The sequence below is a fragment of the Drosophila grimshawi genome, unplaced genomic scaffold, assembly GCF_018153295.1.
Source record: "Drosophila grimshawi isolate 15287-2541.00 unplaced genomic scaffold, ASM1815329v1 contig_848, whole genome shotgun sequence".
Taxonomy (NCBI): Eukaryota; Metazoa; Arthropoda; class Insecta; order Diptera; family Drosophilidae; genus Drosophila; species Drosophila grimshawi.
This window is the reverse complement of record NW_025063692.1, coordinates 5,165,820-5,180,685: the sequence shown is the minus strand read 5'-3', so window position 1 is coordinate 5,180,685 and position 14,866 is coordinate 5,165,820. Positions and strand designations below refer to the sequence as shown.

Genomic DNA, 14,866 nt, shown 5'->3' with positions numbered 1-14,866 from the left:
GTTTACATATTTAAACTATATAGAAAAGAAAAGAAAAACTCAAAATGTAAAAGCAAAAATCGATTATCTTTTTTTTTTTGCTAGTTTTTAATTAATAATATATCGAATTTTTTTGGTTTTGCGTTGATATATAACTAAGTATATATATATACATATATTAATGTATTGGCAAAGGCACGCTATGCAATAAATATTTCGATAAGTGTCGACATATATCGATACCTATTGAACGGTTATGGCTCGCGCAATTCCCTAAATAAATTTAAATTCGAAATGAATAAATGCAAAAAAATGTGTGTTTTGTTTTCATTTCTATTTATTTTCAGATATATCTACATCGATTAATAAACAAAGAACAAGTAAAGCATTTAGATAGATTTCGAATTATGAAGGATCTTGAGCTTTGGACCTACTTACTGAGAGGACATGATGCATCCTTGATTTCGTCGACTTAGAGCTGTTTTTTGTAAAGAAAGTAATGCGACTTTAAGTCGCAACTCATACGTCAGAGCAGTTCGTCCTTGTAGTTTCCGAGAGAAAACAGGGATTCCATTTGCTCCGACAGTCCAAGTGTTTGGGCTCTTAGATGACACCCCATAATTATTGAATGCACTTCGATGGCATTGGTCCTTCACAAATCCATGAATATATTTCTTTAATTGTTTCAGCTTTTTATGATTCCAATCGAATGCTTTCAAACGTTGCATTTTCTAAAATCAATTCTTACATTTGTTATAAGGAACAGGAACGGGAAAATTATAAGTAAAATAGTTTGTCGTTTCACATTTGTGTTTATTTAATTTACATTTTCACTTGCTCATCTTAAAAAAAATTCGACCATAAAAACAAACGATTTATTTCAGTTTTTATTAGCTAATACAAAAAATATGTGTGTGCTTTTGAGTTGTTTTTTTTTTTTTGGTGTGGGCCTTGCTATCAGGATATCAGTGGATCTATATGAATAGTGTGGAATGGAGTGGGTGCGGACTCGGTGATAGAGAAAGACTGAGAGAGAGAGAGAGATAGAGAGAGAGGGGGAGGGATAGAGAGAGAGGGGGAGAGATAGAGATAGAGAGCTCCGATTTGTCGCATATATGTCAAATATATCGCAAAAAAAAAATAGATATATATATAGCTCTATGTGATGTATACATCATGTATGTACAGGGTGGCTGAGTGTCGTATCTGTGTGTGTGTGATTAGCTAAAGCTATGCCTAAATATGCTATACACTTACAGTATATAATTAAACAATATAACGATTTCATTGTCTGTTTTACTTAACGATTAATGGAGATTCTGATTAGCCAGGCTGCGTCTACTTCACAGCTCCTGCTGCTTCTGCTTCTGCTTCTGCTTCGGCAGCAGCCTTAGCTTTATCTGATCATGCTCCTGCTCCTTCGGCTATTTAAACTAACAACTATAAAAATATCTCAGACAGACGACGATTGATGATTGGCGCCTTTTCGCACAATTTATAGCTAGTTTTTGGTATCGTTATTTGTTGTATTCCCCTGCTGTTTATCCATCACCTGCTGTTTTTCCACCACCTGCTCGTGTTCGAGCTCGTGTTCGTCTTGCTCCGTCCTCTTGCTGGTTGGAGGCGTTGTTTGGGTTGTCGCCTCGGCCTTTATGGATGGACTGGCTTCTGGCTCGGCTATGCTCGCCGTGTTCGTCGCCTCCAACTTTCGTTTCACTCTCCCACTACTCTTATCGATCTCGTCCACGGCTATGGGCATCGTCAGATTGAACAGAGACGGCGTCGGCGTTTGGACACTGCGTTTGTCTGGCAACGTTGGCGTCGATTGCGTTGCCTTGTCCACTTTGTTCTCCATCTCCAGATCGAGCTCCACATCGGAGTCCAGTTCAGCCTCTGAGAACGATAGCGAATTGCCCGCCCGATGTACCTGGATGCGACGGCGATCCTGCAATCAAACACAATCACAATTGATGAATTGATGATACTGATGATGATGATGTTGATGATGATGATGACGAATACTAATTGTATTTACCGTATTTAAAGTGGTTGGCTCGGAGATATATCCATCGAAATCCTCATCCTCATCCTCGCTAAACAGATCCGGTGTACCCAGCCGCACATATGTCTCGGGCAGCTTGCACACGATCTGTGCCAGATCGATGAACGTGTATTCGTTGAGGGAGGCGTGATTGCCGCGCTTCGGTGGCTCCTTATTGAACCACTGATTGAACCGACCCAAGCGGCCCGCCTTCGCCATCGTATCGAAGTAGTTCTTACCAAACACATATCCCACGTCCCGAATCTCATCGAAACTGCCAAATGCAAGCGTTTTATATTTATCTATCGGCGGTCGTATATACTCGCAATAGTCCGAGTTTTTCACTTCCTGCAACCGAAGAGAAATCAAGGAGAAAAACATAAACAATAACAAAGAAATTAACCCATCAATGGATAATAAGATAAACTCGCAAACAGGCAACTAGTGAATGATTGACCCATCTTTATCTGGCAACAGATTTTTAATTGTTATTAGAAATACTCCTGCTGTACGCGGGACGAAATTTGCAATATATTAAAATCATGTTTCAATCATAATTTACTATTTCCATTGCCGATAACCGCCGTCAAAATCGAACAGAATCCACACAGATCACAGTGAGTTAACATTGTGGATTTAAATTTTTAATTGATCACTTTTTTTTGGGCTTGAAAATAAAATTTGAAATTTTTCTAATATTGCTATATATCCTAGTATCCGAGTATAATTCATCAAATTGTAAATATAGTAAAATTTCTATATTTTAAATATATATATTAAACTATTAATGTATAGATGACAAATTGAATTCATAATGTGCACCTGCTGGGCAGGTGACAGTTAACAGTGAAAGAGTGAGAGAGAGAGAGAGAGAGAAACTCACCTCCAATTGACGAACGCAGGAAACGTAGGCGAGACGCGATTGTATGTCGGGCAGATCAGGCACTTTGACCGGTGAGGTGAAGGGATTCCATTTCTTATAAAGCAGCCACCAGCCGCTCAGATCATCACCATAATTGGTCAGATCCGTGTCATCCTGTGAGCCCACATCGATGGCAATTATGTGTGCGGCGCCCAAATTGTGCATAACATCAGCTATGTTGTTATTGTTGTTGATTATGTAAGATAACATATGTATAAATAAGTGTTGGCAACAATTGTTAATGTTAGAACAATAATTTGTGTTAATCGAGATGTGTCCAGTTGAGCCAGAGTGTTGGATTCTTTTACCCGTGACTGTTACTGTTACTGTTAATGTTACCTGGGACATTGTTCGTATAGCATCCATCGAGCAGCAGGTGCCCATCGCGATAGTCACAGAAGGGGGGAAAGACGCCGGCAATGGACATGCTGGCGCGACAATAGCGCCACAGATGACCTGAACATAACGGTATCACGCAAAAAGGACAAGCGCACAGTTGTATGTATATATATGTGTGTGTGTGAGTCGACGTGGACAAGGTGTATGTTTGTTTGTTTTTGTGGGTAGGAGGGGGGCGAAGGGAGGTAAATAGAAAGAGAGAGAAAGAAAACACAATTTTATTGCCATTGTTGTGTGTGTCTACGTATGTATGTGTGTGTGTGTGTACAGTTAATTTTTTCCTTTTGTTTACTTTAGTGCAAAGATACGATGAAGATTCATGTTAAACTATTAAAATAAATCACATACAGATACGAAATAGATAAAGTTCAAAATCAACTAAAACGATAATAATATACATACATATGTACATATGCATTATTAGTGCATGTAAACAGTGTAAGCAAATACAATTTACAAATCGAAAAGAGAGCAAATTTAAATTAATTAATTTAGATCTGTGTTCTGTGTGCTCTGTTTGCCTTTGTATGTGTAAGTGGGGTAGGTGTATATATATATATACATGTGTATGCACACGTATGCGTATGTATGAGAAAATGCGTGAGAAACAAAAACGAAAACAAATGGCTACTTTGGCAATACGATCCACAGACTATTCTTATCGGCAACCGCAAGAATAACAGAATAACAACAACAACGACAACAGCAAGAGGAACGTGTGCGTGTTTGTAAGGAACGAGGGCGAAGGAGAGGGGTCTAGTCGAATAGAAGGAAACGAGTGTGCAACGCCAACCAGCATGGCTAATTAACAGTTAACAGTTGCAGTCAGAGACAAACATTAAATCCAACACTTTCTGCGCTCTCTATATTCCGAAAAATTTGATATTGAAAGATATGATTATCATCGTTGTGTTAGAGGAATCAAGAGGTGGTGGAGCGTTTGGTAAGGAGGGGAGGGGGGAAGGTAGGTAATCGTATTTCTAATTTTAGTTGCTAGTTGCTATTTACCTGGCAAATTATTAACATAGCCGCCATCCAGCAGAAGATGTCCATCTTGTGGATCGCATAACGGCGGCATATAACCGCTGAGTGACATTGAGGAGCGCACAAAACGCCACAGAGATCCTGAGACAGATTTTTTTTTTGTTTTTTTGTTTGCAAGTGAGCGAGCATTGTTATGTAAATGTTTGTGTGTGTGAGTGTATGTGTGTGTGTGTGCGTGTGGGAAGAGAAATAGAGAGAGAGAGAGAGAGAGAGAGAAACAGCTTTGAGTTTTGAGTTTGGTGAAGGCGAGCGAATGAAAATTAAAAACCAATCACATATCACGTTCATGAATTAGAATTTGTTTTATATTATTTTTGATCGAATTGGCAGCAGCAGGTTAGTTCTAGCCAAGAGACACCAACAAGAACGCACAACATACATATACATATATATGTAGAGGACAATGAAAGAGACAACGTGGAGGCCGATAATAAAAAAAAAAAAAACACACACACACAGACAGCAATAACATATTGGGGAGAAGCTCAGTAAGTCTCCAATTGGGCGACACATGAAGGAGGGGAAATTTGTCTCTTTTGTGTGGAGAGTGGAGTGCGTCAGTGCCTCTCTTTAAAGTGTGCAGCAAATGTATGTACGAGTGTATGTATGTATGTATGTATGTATGCATGTGTGTGTGTGTGTCTTTGTGTTTGTCCTACAAGCTACATACACACATACATATGTATACAGAAAGACTCAAACACCAAACCAATAACCAAATATTATGCACAAACTATAAATATATATATAATAAAATTCAATAAACTAAAACAAAACAATTGAAATAAAACAAAAGAAGCAAAAAAAAAAAACAAAAACAAGGCATCATCATTATAAGTGAAAGCAGCTTAAACTAAAAGAAAGCGTATGAATCTTAATTAAGCACCTAAATGAGTTGGTGTGCGAGAGAGATAGAGGGAGGTAGACAGAGGGAGAGATAGCAACAGCAGATGGTTGGAGATGTGTGGAATGATGAATGGATGCAGCACTCACCATTGGTGTGAATGCGATGGCAGCTGGCGGTTATGTCGGTGGTGAGCGTAAAATACGGTATCCATAGATCCTCGATGGTAACATCTCCAAAGGTGTCGTGTATGGTCTTGTTGAACTCACGGCCAGAGAACATCGATGTGATTGGATACGTTAAGTCCAACAGTTGAAGGAACCATTTTGTCATTTTCTGCATAAACAACATACATATAACAATCAAATTGATAAGTTTTCAACACGGATAAAAAACAGCTAGGAATGCATAATATATATATATATATATACAAGCAGGCTGTTAACCTACTTTTGATTCAAAAGGATTTAAATATGTTTAAAAAAAAACAAATAACATAATGCAATGATTATGTTAATGCTAATTTTAACATAATCATAAGCAGACTGTTAACATACTTTTGACCATTCGCGCGCCTTTTGCGTGACGGTGGTAATGTTGCGCTCCGAACACCAGAGGGCGCCCATTAGGGCGCCAATGCTTACACCTCCGACCATATCGATCGGTATACCCGCCTCCTGTATGGCCTTGAGCATGCCGATGTGTGCGGCGCCACGTGCACCGCCACCGCCCAAAACGAGTCCAATCGAATTGCCCGTTAGCCAGCGGGCAAGACGCGAGAAATCGGAATGCATATTGGGCTCGGATAGCAGCACGCGACTATAGAGATCGTTCTATAAATACAGAAAAAGCAGAAGAAGAATAAGAAGAGAAGATGAGACAGACAAATTTAAAAAGGATTCGATTCGATTCGATGCGAGTTGACTTACAATGCGATATTGGCTTTTGCGTGTGAAGATGCGCTTCACGCAAAGGACATGATGATGCTTGGTCACCCAGGGACGGGCATTTAGCCAGCTGAGCGTATTCGCCGGCTTCGCATTCGTCGTCTCCGGATAGAGGAGGACCAGTTCCTTTTGTGTTCGCATCGCCAGCTTGTCGATCTCGCGCTCGAATTTACCAACCAAATGCGAACGTTCCCCGAGACCAACAATTAAAATGACATCCGCTTGACGCATGCAGCGCTGTGTCCATGGACTCAGCGAGCTGTCGCACTGATACAATGTGATTATATTGCGATCCTCCTGCTGGGCCAGCCACGATGTCAAACGGTATTCGTTCGCCGTATCAAAGATGTTGACGCCCAACTGTTTGCCAACCACTTCTGAGGTCAGACGTAGCACAGGACCTGCAAATCGAATCGTAGAGGGAGCACACGACCGATAACGAAATGGAAATGTGAAATGGTTATGTTGTTGTTTTCTTTTTTACTCTGGTACCGACGGTGCTCGCAAGATTAAAACCAATAGTCCGGCTGTCCGTCCCCGATAAATCGATAATGCTTATCTGCCTCAATTTTAAAGATAGAGTCACCAAACTTGGAAGGTATATTTCAGACCACGCCCATCTACCATCTCTAATCAGAAATGCACGCATTTTCCACAATCTTTAAGCTCGGGCTCCCAAAACCGTTATACCTGGTTTATAACCATATATCTCACATAATTGGATAGCTAGTACGACCAAATTGGAAATTTATACTGCTAATAATACCCGCTATTTCAGACTTAAAGCTAGCTTAAACTTAAAAGGCAATTACTAGTAACCTCCTCCGGTCAAACGTGGAAGGTAGATGACTAGGAAACCCATCCTTCACAGATGGGTATTTCTTCCCCTTGTGCTGTTGCACCTGGTATGAGAACAGCTAGTATTGATGATCAGTATTAGAGTGCTTACCAATGGCGCACAGCGAATGGTATAGCTCGTAGGTGAAGGGCGTGAGGGGCACATCATCGGTGATGGGCACCAGGGCGACCGTGGAATACTTGTGCGTGACCGGATTGGCCTCGACCGGTGTACCGTACGCATTGCTGCCTCGCGTCTGCATCGAGCCGAGAAACCGATGACTGAGAAAACTGATCAGACGGGTGACGACAATCGGATAGCGCAACTTGATCGCATTGAACAGTCCTTCCGGCAGCTTGGCCAGCTCCGAGTCCCGCACCGCCATCACTGTCGTCGTACGCGATGTTTCCGTTATCATTTCGACAATGCCGACGAGATCACCCTTGCCATATTCACCGACAATTTCCTTTTTGCCGTTCGGTTGCGTGATGACGGAACGCATGCGTCCGCTTAGCACAATATAGGTGCTGTCACTGCTCTCGTCCTGCCGATAGACGGCACGTCCCGACTCCAGGAATATCCAGTCGAGGGCATAGTCACACTGACGCACCAGCGGCGACAGACGACGCACAACCCCATTGCCCAGACCGAGAACGATGCGCGGCCGCTGACGCATTATTCTGCAAAAGAGATGATTGAGCGGATATCGGGAATGAGACGAGTGTAATGGACAATGGGGAACTCAATTGGGGATTCGCTACTCACTGATAGATGGCGGCACGGCGTATAAAGGCAACGCGACTATTGTTCCTCGAACGGATCGTATAGGCGCTCGCTTCACCGGTGAGCATCGCCAGGCCACCGACAATCTCGCCGGGGTGCACAAAATGGATGAGCATCTCAGGTTTGGCGTCCTGCTTGGCGCTGGCACGCGTCGCATCCGCATTGCTCTGATAGACGGCCAAGTTGCCGGTCATAACGAACCAGATGCACACATCGTCCGCATTGCCCTCGGTGATTAGAGTCACGTTCGGTTCGAGTTCGCGGACAAGAACAAATTGTTCTATGATGTGGGCATCCTCCTCACCGAGTCCCAGCTCCCGACGCAGACTGTCAACGGCCGAGGATTGCACCAGCCGCTGATCGATCGTAGTGGGACTGGACGCTGTACTGGCTGCGGCAGCTTCACTCACATGCGCCGTAGAATTGCGTCGTGGTGAATTGAGGGATTGTTGCTGCTGCTGATAATGGTATAGATCAATGTAGGGCGCATCGCCATGCATCTCGTGATAGTGCAGGTTATTCGCATTGGGATTGGGATCCGGATCGGATAATGTGTGCTCCTCGCGCGACAAACGCAACATGGGCGATGTTGGTGTCCTTGTCGTGCCCGACGGACGTGACTGTGTTGCCTGCGACGTCTGCGACTGCACGTTGCTAGTTGTTTGTCCAGTTGCCATTGGATTGCTGCTATTCTTGTTCCGCATATGGTTCTGGACGAGCTCAGCGTTGAGGCCCAAATAGTTGCGCAGTGCTGTGAAGAGCACACGCTGCAGCCGGATCATTATCACCTGGATGACGCGGATCATCACATCCGGATTCTCATCAAACACCTCCTCGAAGGCCTGCCCCAAAAAATATATGCATATAATTGAAGAAGAAGAAGAAGGAGCAATTAGTGTTCGTACTAGTTTAATTACAAGCGAAAAACTTGAAAAACTCTTCTCTTTATAGCCAATGAAACTATCGCAAATGGTTACAAAAGGGTATACAAGTTTTGTGCCTGAGTATGTAACAGGCAGAAGAAGGCATCTCTGACCCCATCAACTATAAACATATATATGTATTCTTGATCAGGTGCAACAGTCGGATCTCAGAGACTATACTAGCTAAAGACTTCATTCTGAATATATGTTTTTGTATACCTCGCACAGATCAAGTTGGGGTTGACGTCTTATCGTAATCGTGATCAGTCTGACTACTGAATTCTTACTCTTCTATTCATTTCAATTTGAATATTGAATTTTACTTTTTAAATTAGTTTATTTTCTACTTTTTATCTTTTTTTTCTATTTAGAATTTAGAATTCAGTAAAACAAAATAAATACATGAATGATGCTGTTCGAGCGAGTTCGACTAGGACATACCCTGGGAAAATTAACTCGTCTGCTATACAGCTGATGTGGTCGGCTTTCTTTAAACTGTTACATACTTTTCGACAACTTCAGCATACCCTCTATTTACGCCCAATTTCAATGAGTACAGGGTATAAGCAATAGTTTGAAATCACGAATGAAATCCCAATGGGAATGGGACAAAGCTGGTCGATTGTCTTACCTGCATTGGCAGCCGAATGACGACGGATTTCTCGATGGCCTTGGCCGTAACGGTTTTGTAGTAGCTTGAGTTGCCCGACAGGACATCAATGAAGCTGAGGAGCGAGGTGACAGACTCACCCTTGCGCACCGTTTTCAGTGAGAGTGTGCTGCCATCGGCATTGCAAATGTACACATTGATCATACCGGACTGTACGATATAGACACTATCATCGGGATCGGTGATCTTGAACAGATAATCGCCGGCCATTAGCTGCAGGATTTGGGTGTGTTTGCAGAGCTTCAGAAAGATCGGCTTCTCGAAATGCCCAAAGATGCGTATACTCTGGAGCATATAGAGTGCATCCGGCGGCACACGATCGCTGCCCTCGATTGTCTCCTCCAGATATTCGGCCGGTGGCTCCACCGTCTTCATCTCCAGCGGCCGATTCTCGCGCTGCAGCTGCAGAATTCGTCGGGCGAAACGCATTACGGCCCGCCGCTTGTAGCCCTTCCCGCTGCTGTACATCTGTCCGCTCACGTTCTTCATTTTGCGCAGCATCCGGCGGCCATAGAAGAGCATCTTGTCACGTTTCCGAAACCGCAAGCCTCGATGATCGACACCCGTCGCCGCCGAGGTCACCGCACTCAGCGATCGGGCAATCTCATCCCGGAGACGGAGACGTGCCAAGCGTTTAAAGTACAGGAACCACACGAATAACAACACTCCGAGCAAAAACAGAGCGCCGTACCAGTACACCTGCAATCGATATAACGAAATAAAAGTTATCGATAACAATGATAATGCACGGAGTGTTTAAGTGTGTCTCTCAGAAATCGAAGAAGAAGACTAGAATCAGTGTTAAGGCATATTTGCAGATTAAAAACAAAATATCGTTTGTGGAACCTAAAAAAAAGCTTGCAAAGATCTGCTGAGTGCCAAACAGCATCACTTAATTAATTTTCCCGCCGCTACACTCTTTATTTAAGACACTTTTTACTTTCAAATCATTAGCTTTCCCACAATTTACATTTGCAATTTCGATGCACCTGTTGTTTTCATGTGAATTTCATGATTAGATATTTCAAATACATTATTTGTACACCGTCGGACAACTGTTCCCAAAATCCACACAGCTTAACAGTGGGTTAACAGTATGGATTTCATTTTAGCGGTCTTTAAGCAAAACCAAAATAAGACCATTTTTGCAGAGTGGACCAATTTTATAGTTGAGAAAAAACCCATGCATTTAATATCATTGCCTACACACATAAATGATAGTCATGTCTTTTAAATATGAAGCTTCAGAACTAAGATACGTGAGTATTTCAACTCGACTGGGCTGATATTGATCGGGAATACATATGTATGTGTATATATATAAATATATACATATATACACATATGGACTTTAACGCGTTACACATTTTGTCACAATTTTGAAACACCTGCAACACTCTCTATACACAACACACATACACATGCATATGCATACTTGCCCATCTCTCATTTCAAGCACAAGCTAAAATTTATGCATATGAGCAGAGCGCTTTAACAGCCTCACTCAATCTTACTCAATCACTCTCTTACAAGCGCACACTCAAACTCTCTCTCCCTCTCTCTCTCTCTCTCTCTCTCTTTCTCTCTCTCTTTCTCTCTCTCACACACACACACACATACACACGTCTTCCTTTGAATTGACACTTTTTTTGCATGCAGTCGCTCAATGTTAATGTTAATGTTGACGTCGCTTCGCTGTCAACACTTGCTGTTGTTGTTATTGCTTTTGCTGTTATGCATGCCGCTGCCTTTTCCGCATTTGCTGCTGCTATTATAGTTGTTGTTGTTAATATTTGTTTATGGTTTATTTTTGTAACAGGTTTCAGTGTTCAAGTGCGGCAAATATAAATCAAAACAACTGAGGCAGAGGCATAGCAAATTCAAATTGGAATTGCCGTAGACGCAATTATAAAACAACAATGGCACCAACAAAGATTGATAATTTTGTTGCCGATGGTCTTATTTTCAATTAATTGCAAAAAATCGTAACAGGTGCTTTTACCAGCTGCTGCTGACGTCCCAGTCACGATAACACAATTTTCTAAATAACTGCGATTTCTTTGTACAGTACATAAACACATACATACATATGTGAGTAACTGGTACGCACGTATCATGTATGTGTGTGTGAAGTATGCACACGCACTTGCCATCAGTCTTTTTATTCCTTATGCCTTATACTTCGTCTGTGTCCAGTGAAACGGGTATGCCAAAGTTATGTGCATGCAATAAGCAGAACAAACATATACATATATATATATATATATATTCCACATCAGCAAAACAGCTAGAGATTCGAAATGTGAATATAAAAACAAAATTGAAATTCTTGGTTCAATTGTAGGGTATTTCATGGTCATACACCCAACAACAAAAATGCGCTGTTGTTGTTATTATTGTCTTTTTGGATCAACGCCTGGCAACAAGTCACAAGGCAAGAGCAAAGCACAACAAAAGAAGTAGAAACAGATAAAAAAAAAAGAAGAAGACAGTTCCCAATTGATTTGGCCCCAAGGGGTTAATTGAATTATTGTAAACTGATTTTGACTGGAGCAGTAGGGGATTGTGGATGGTGGTGGGTGGTTGTTGGTTTATCTACACGCGCACATTATTTAACGGAAAAACAAAATCCCAATGACTAATCAAAATTGTAATCAGTTATGGGCTAAGCACTCTTGATGCGCTTTCGGGGTCAGGCTTTAAGTTATTGTAAGATAAGAAAGAAAACACACACACACACACATAGATAGAGAGAGAGAGAGAGAGTCAAATCTATGCATGCATGTGCGAACGTGTTTACATAAGAAGGTTTGCAGCTTTTTTTTTTGTCTGCGAATCAAAATCAAAGCAAGCGAACGTTTATGTTGACGGAAGTGTGCGCAAAAAAATAAATATGAAAAAAAAATCCCAAGCAGACACACACATACACACACACACACACACGTATATGGCTTGCGCGTGTGATAGCCTAAAAGATCTTTTGTATCGAGATGAAATGATAAACACTTAGCAGCAACAACTACAACTACAGCTAAAACTATTTCTTGGTACACTGGCAGTAACAAAAATATGTTCATCCATTATGCGATGTGAAATTTTGAAAAGTAAATATTTAAAAGTGAGAACTTTGCCAGTTTGTAATCAATAAAAAAAACCGCGTACATAATTTATAAACTTCACGCATGGGTGGCTTATAAATGTTTAACATAACAATTGATTATCCTTTGTTAAATAAAGAAGTCGGATTTAGGTACATGTGTACCACACTGTGTACATGCCTATGGGAAAATAACAGTAACAGTAGCTGTTAAGGCACGTGCAATGATCAGAGGCCTTTTTTTTCTTTCATTCGTCAAGACACAAACCAAATATCCTGCCCTTAACATGAGTCATGACGAGCCCATTTCCCCCACAAAACGCAATCGGTACTATGACAAATAAACAAAGAAAAATACACAAAACGATGTTTGCTTTATTTGACAGCTGCTCCGTACACACATGTGTGTGTGTGTGAGATGTGTGTGTGTGTGTGTATGAGTGTTGTAGACTTACCGCTGCTGCGATTTGTTTGTGCACATATTGATGCCAGGCTTCGGAGAATATTGTATTATAACAGCCGGTGGCGCTCGCACGGAGCAGCTCCAGGACATCCATCTGTTCCTCCTGTTCTTATTGTTGTTGTTGTTCTCCTTCTTTGCACGCCTAAACGGGTCGCCTGAGTTGTTATTGTTGATATTGAAAATGCGGAAATGCTTTTGCAATAGTTGTTTGTTGTTGGTTGTTTTCCTGTTTTTTCTTTTTGTTTTTGTGACCACCCCCGCCAAATCGCAGTCGCAAACAAAACGTTTGTCAGTAAGCAAGCGGGAGATAGACGGAGAAAGCGAGAGCGACAGACAGAGACGGAGCGAGGTAGTGTGACAAGAGAACGTTTTGTTATTGTTGTTTTGCTACGTTCTCGGCTGCGACCGCTGCAGTTGTTGTTGTTGTTGGTTTACTTTGTTGAATGCTGTGTGCACTTGGGTTTGTGCATTGGATATTAGCTGTGTCCAACCCCCTCTTGACACAGCACACAGTACACAATTGTAGATTTGAGCGTTTTTTTTATATGTATGACGTACATATACATAAGCAAACACACATACGTATGTGTGTGTGTGTGTATAGATTATTTATTTGCTTTGTGCAATTCTTGTTTGTTTTTTTTCATTGTATTGCACGCGCCATCCTCTCACGCATTCAATGTTGGTTGTTGTTGTTTGAGGCGTTCCCCCGCCCCAACACCCCTTTCCGGTTGGGCTGCTTATCACCGAAAGTGCAACAAAACAAATATTTAAAAAAAATATAAAATATTTAAAAAAAAAATATGTTCGACAACGATTGTTTGATTGTTGTTCTCTTTTGGTTGTTTGTTGGCCCTCTTTCTCACTCCCTCACACTGCCGCGTTGTGAGGTAATTTTGATTTCTAAATTAAAGTAAAGTAAACTAAACTAAACTGGCCAAAACAGAAAGAAATCAGCGTCAAATGCGTATTTTGTTCTATTGAAAAACGTTGCAAGTAGTTGTTCTGGGTGCCCACAACACAATACGACGCACAACGTACACCGTATCCGCCACACACAATATAATTGGGATCACGAAAAATTTCAGATTTAAGTTAACTTAAGCATTATTCTGCTTCGATTTTGATTCGCGTTGTTCTGTTTCTGGCTGTGTGACCAGCCTGTCAACTTGACTTGCCTGCTGTGCAACAGCTGTTAACCACACACGCACACATACACTCACACACACGCCCTCTCACACACACATGCATACAGGCATTCACATTAACATTGGTGCTGCCAACTTGGTGACAAGCGCGTTGACAAGTCTCTGCTACAAATTCGAAACGATTAACAGTTGACTGCAATTTGCTATTTGTCTTATTTTTTGTTGTTTCTCGTTTGGTTAATTTCTTTTAATTGTATGTATTTGTTTTTTTTTTGTACAGCTCATAATTGACTTGTTTAAAATTTCTGAAAATCACACGGCATGCAATGCACAAATACTTTAACTTTGAAAATATGCAGTGATTAACAACTGTAACATTTTTGTGCATATGCTGTGTGTAAGTGCGTGTGTGTGTGCGTGCGCGCGCGTGTGTATGTGTGTGGGCTATTATAAATATTAATGGATTGTTTATTTAAGGATTTGGTACGGCTAAGCCGTCTGCAGCGCAAAACTCCGAACGACGGTGAAATCTGCAGCTGCACTTTTAGAGATGAGCGAGTGACACGACAATTTATATTTAATAATAACACAATTAACAGAGCTGACTTAAGCAAGAAAATCAAGAGAAAACAACTAAAATTGTGGAGTATACATTTTTTTAAAATAAAATATTAATACGATTTTCGTTTGCATATTCAAATAATTCAATTTACAAATTGTGGGTCGTGTCTGACTCGTGTTAAATTACAAAACGAAAAAACCACCTTT

The 14,866-nt window shown here is 41.3% G+C and overlaps 1 protein-coding gene across 3 annotated transcripts; it reads right to left on the bottom strand.

Moving 5' to 3' along the window:
• Positions 1–784: 784 nt before the first annotated feature.
• LOC6566307 (neuropathy target esterase sws) lies at positions 785–14,098 on the bottom strand. 3 transcript variants are annotated; one of them, XM_032739065.2, is made up of 11 exons: positions 12,943–14,098; positions 9,352–10,089; positions 7,780–8,639; positions 7,126–7,694; positions 6,159–6,577; positions 5,787–6,062; positions 5,379–5,565; positions 4,350–4,466; positions 2,904–3,115; positions 2,015–2,368; positions 785–1,924 (listed from the first exon to the last, which is right to left on the bottom strand). In XM_032739065.2, exons 1-11 carry the CDS (start codon positions 13,042–13,044, stop codon positions 1,481–1,483), a joined length of 4,278 nt encoding a protein of 1,425 aa, XP_032594956.1. In that variant the 5' UTR covers positions 13,045–14,098; the 3' UTR covers positions 785–1,480. The 3 variants fall into 3 exon arrangements, with proteins under 3 accessions (XP_032594956.1, XP_032594957.1, XP_032594958.1); XM_032739066.2 differs by lacking the exon at positions 4,350–4,466 and adding an exon at positions 3,282–3,398; XM_032739067.2 differs by lacking the exon at positions 4,350–4,466.
• Between the last annotated feature and the right edge of the window lie 768 nt (positions 14,099–14,866).

Excerpts from the sequence above, each read along its gene's own strand:
- LOC6566307 (XM_032739065.2), bottom strand. The coding sequence starts at position 13,044 with ATGGATGTCCTGGAGCTGCTCCGTGCGAGCGCCACCGGCTGTTATAAT. Across the intron at positions 8,640-9,351 it reads TCATTCGGCTGCCAATGCAG|GCCTTCGAGGAGGTGTTTGA; the intron begins GTAAGACAATCG and ends TTTTTGGGGCAG. Across the intron at positions 2,369-2,903 it reads CCTGCGTTCGTCAATTGGAG|GAAGTGAAAAACTCGGACTA; the intron begins GTGAGTTTCTCT and ends CTTCGGTTGCAG.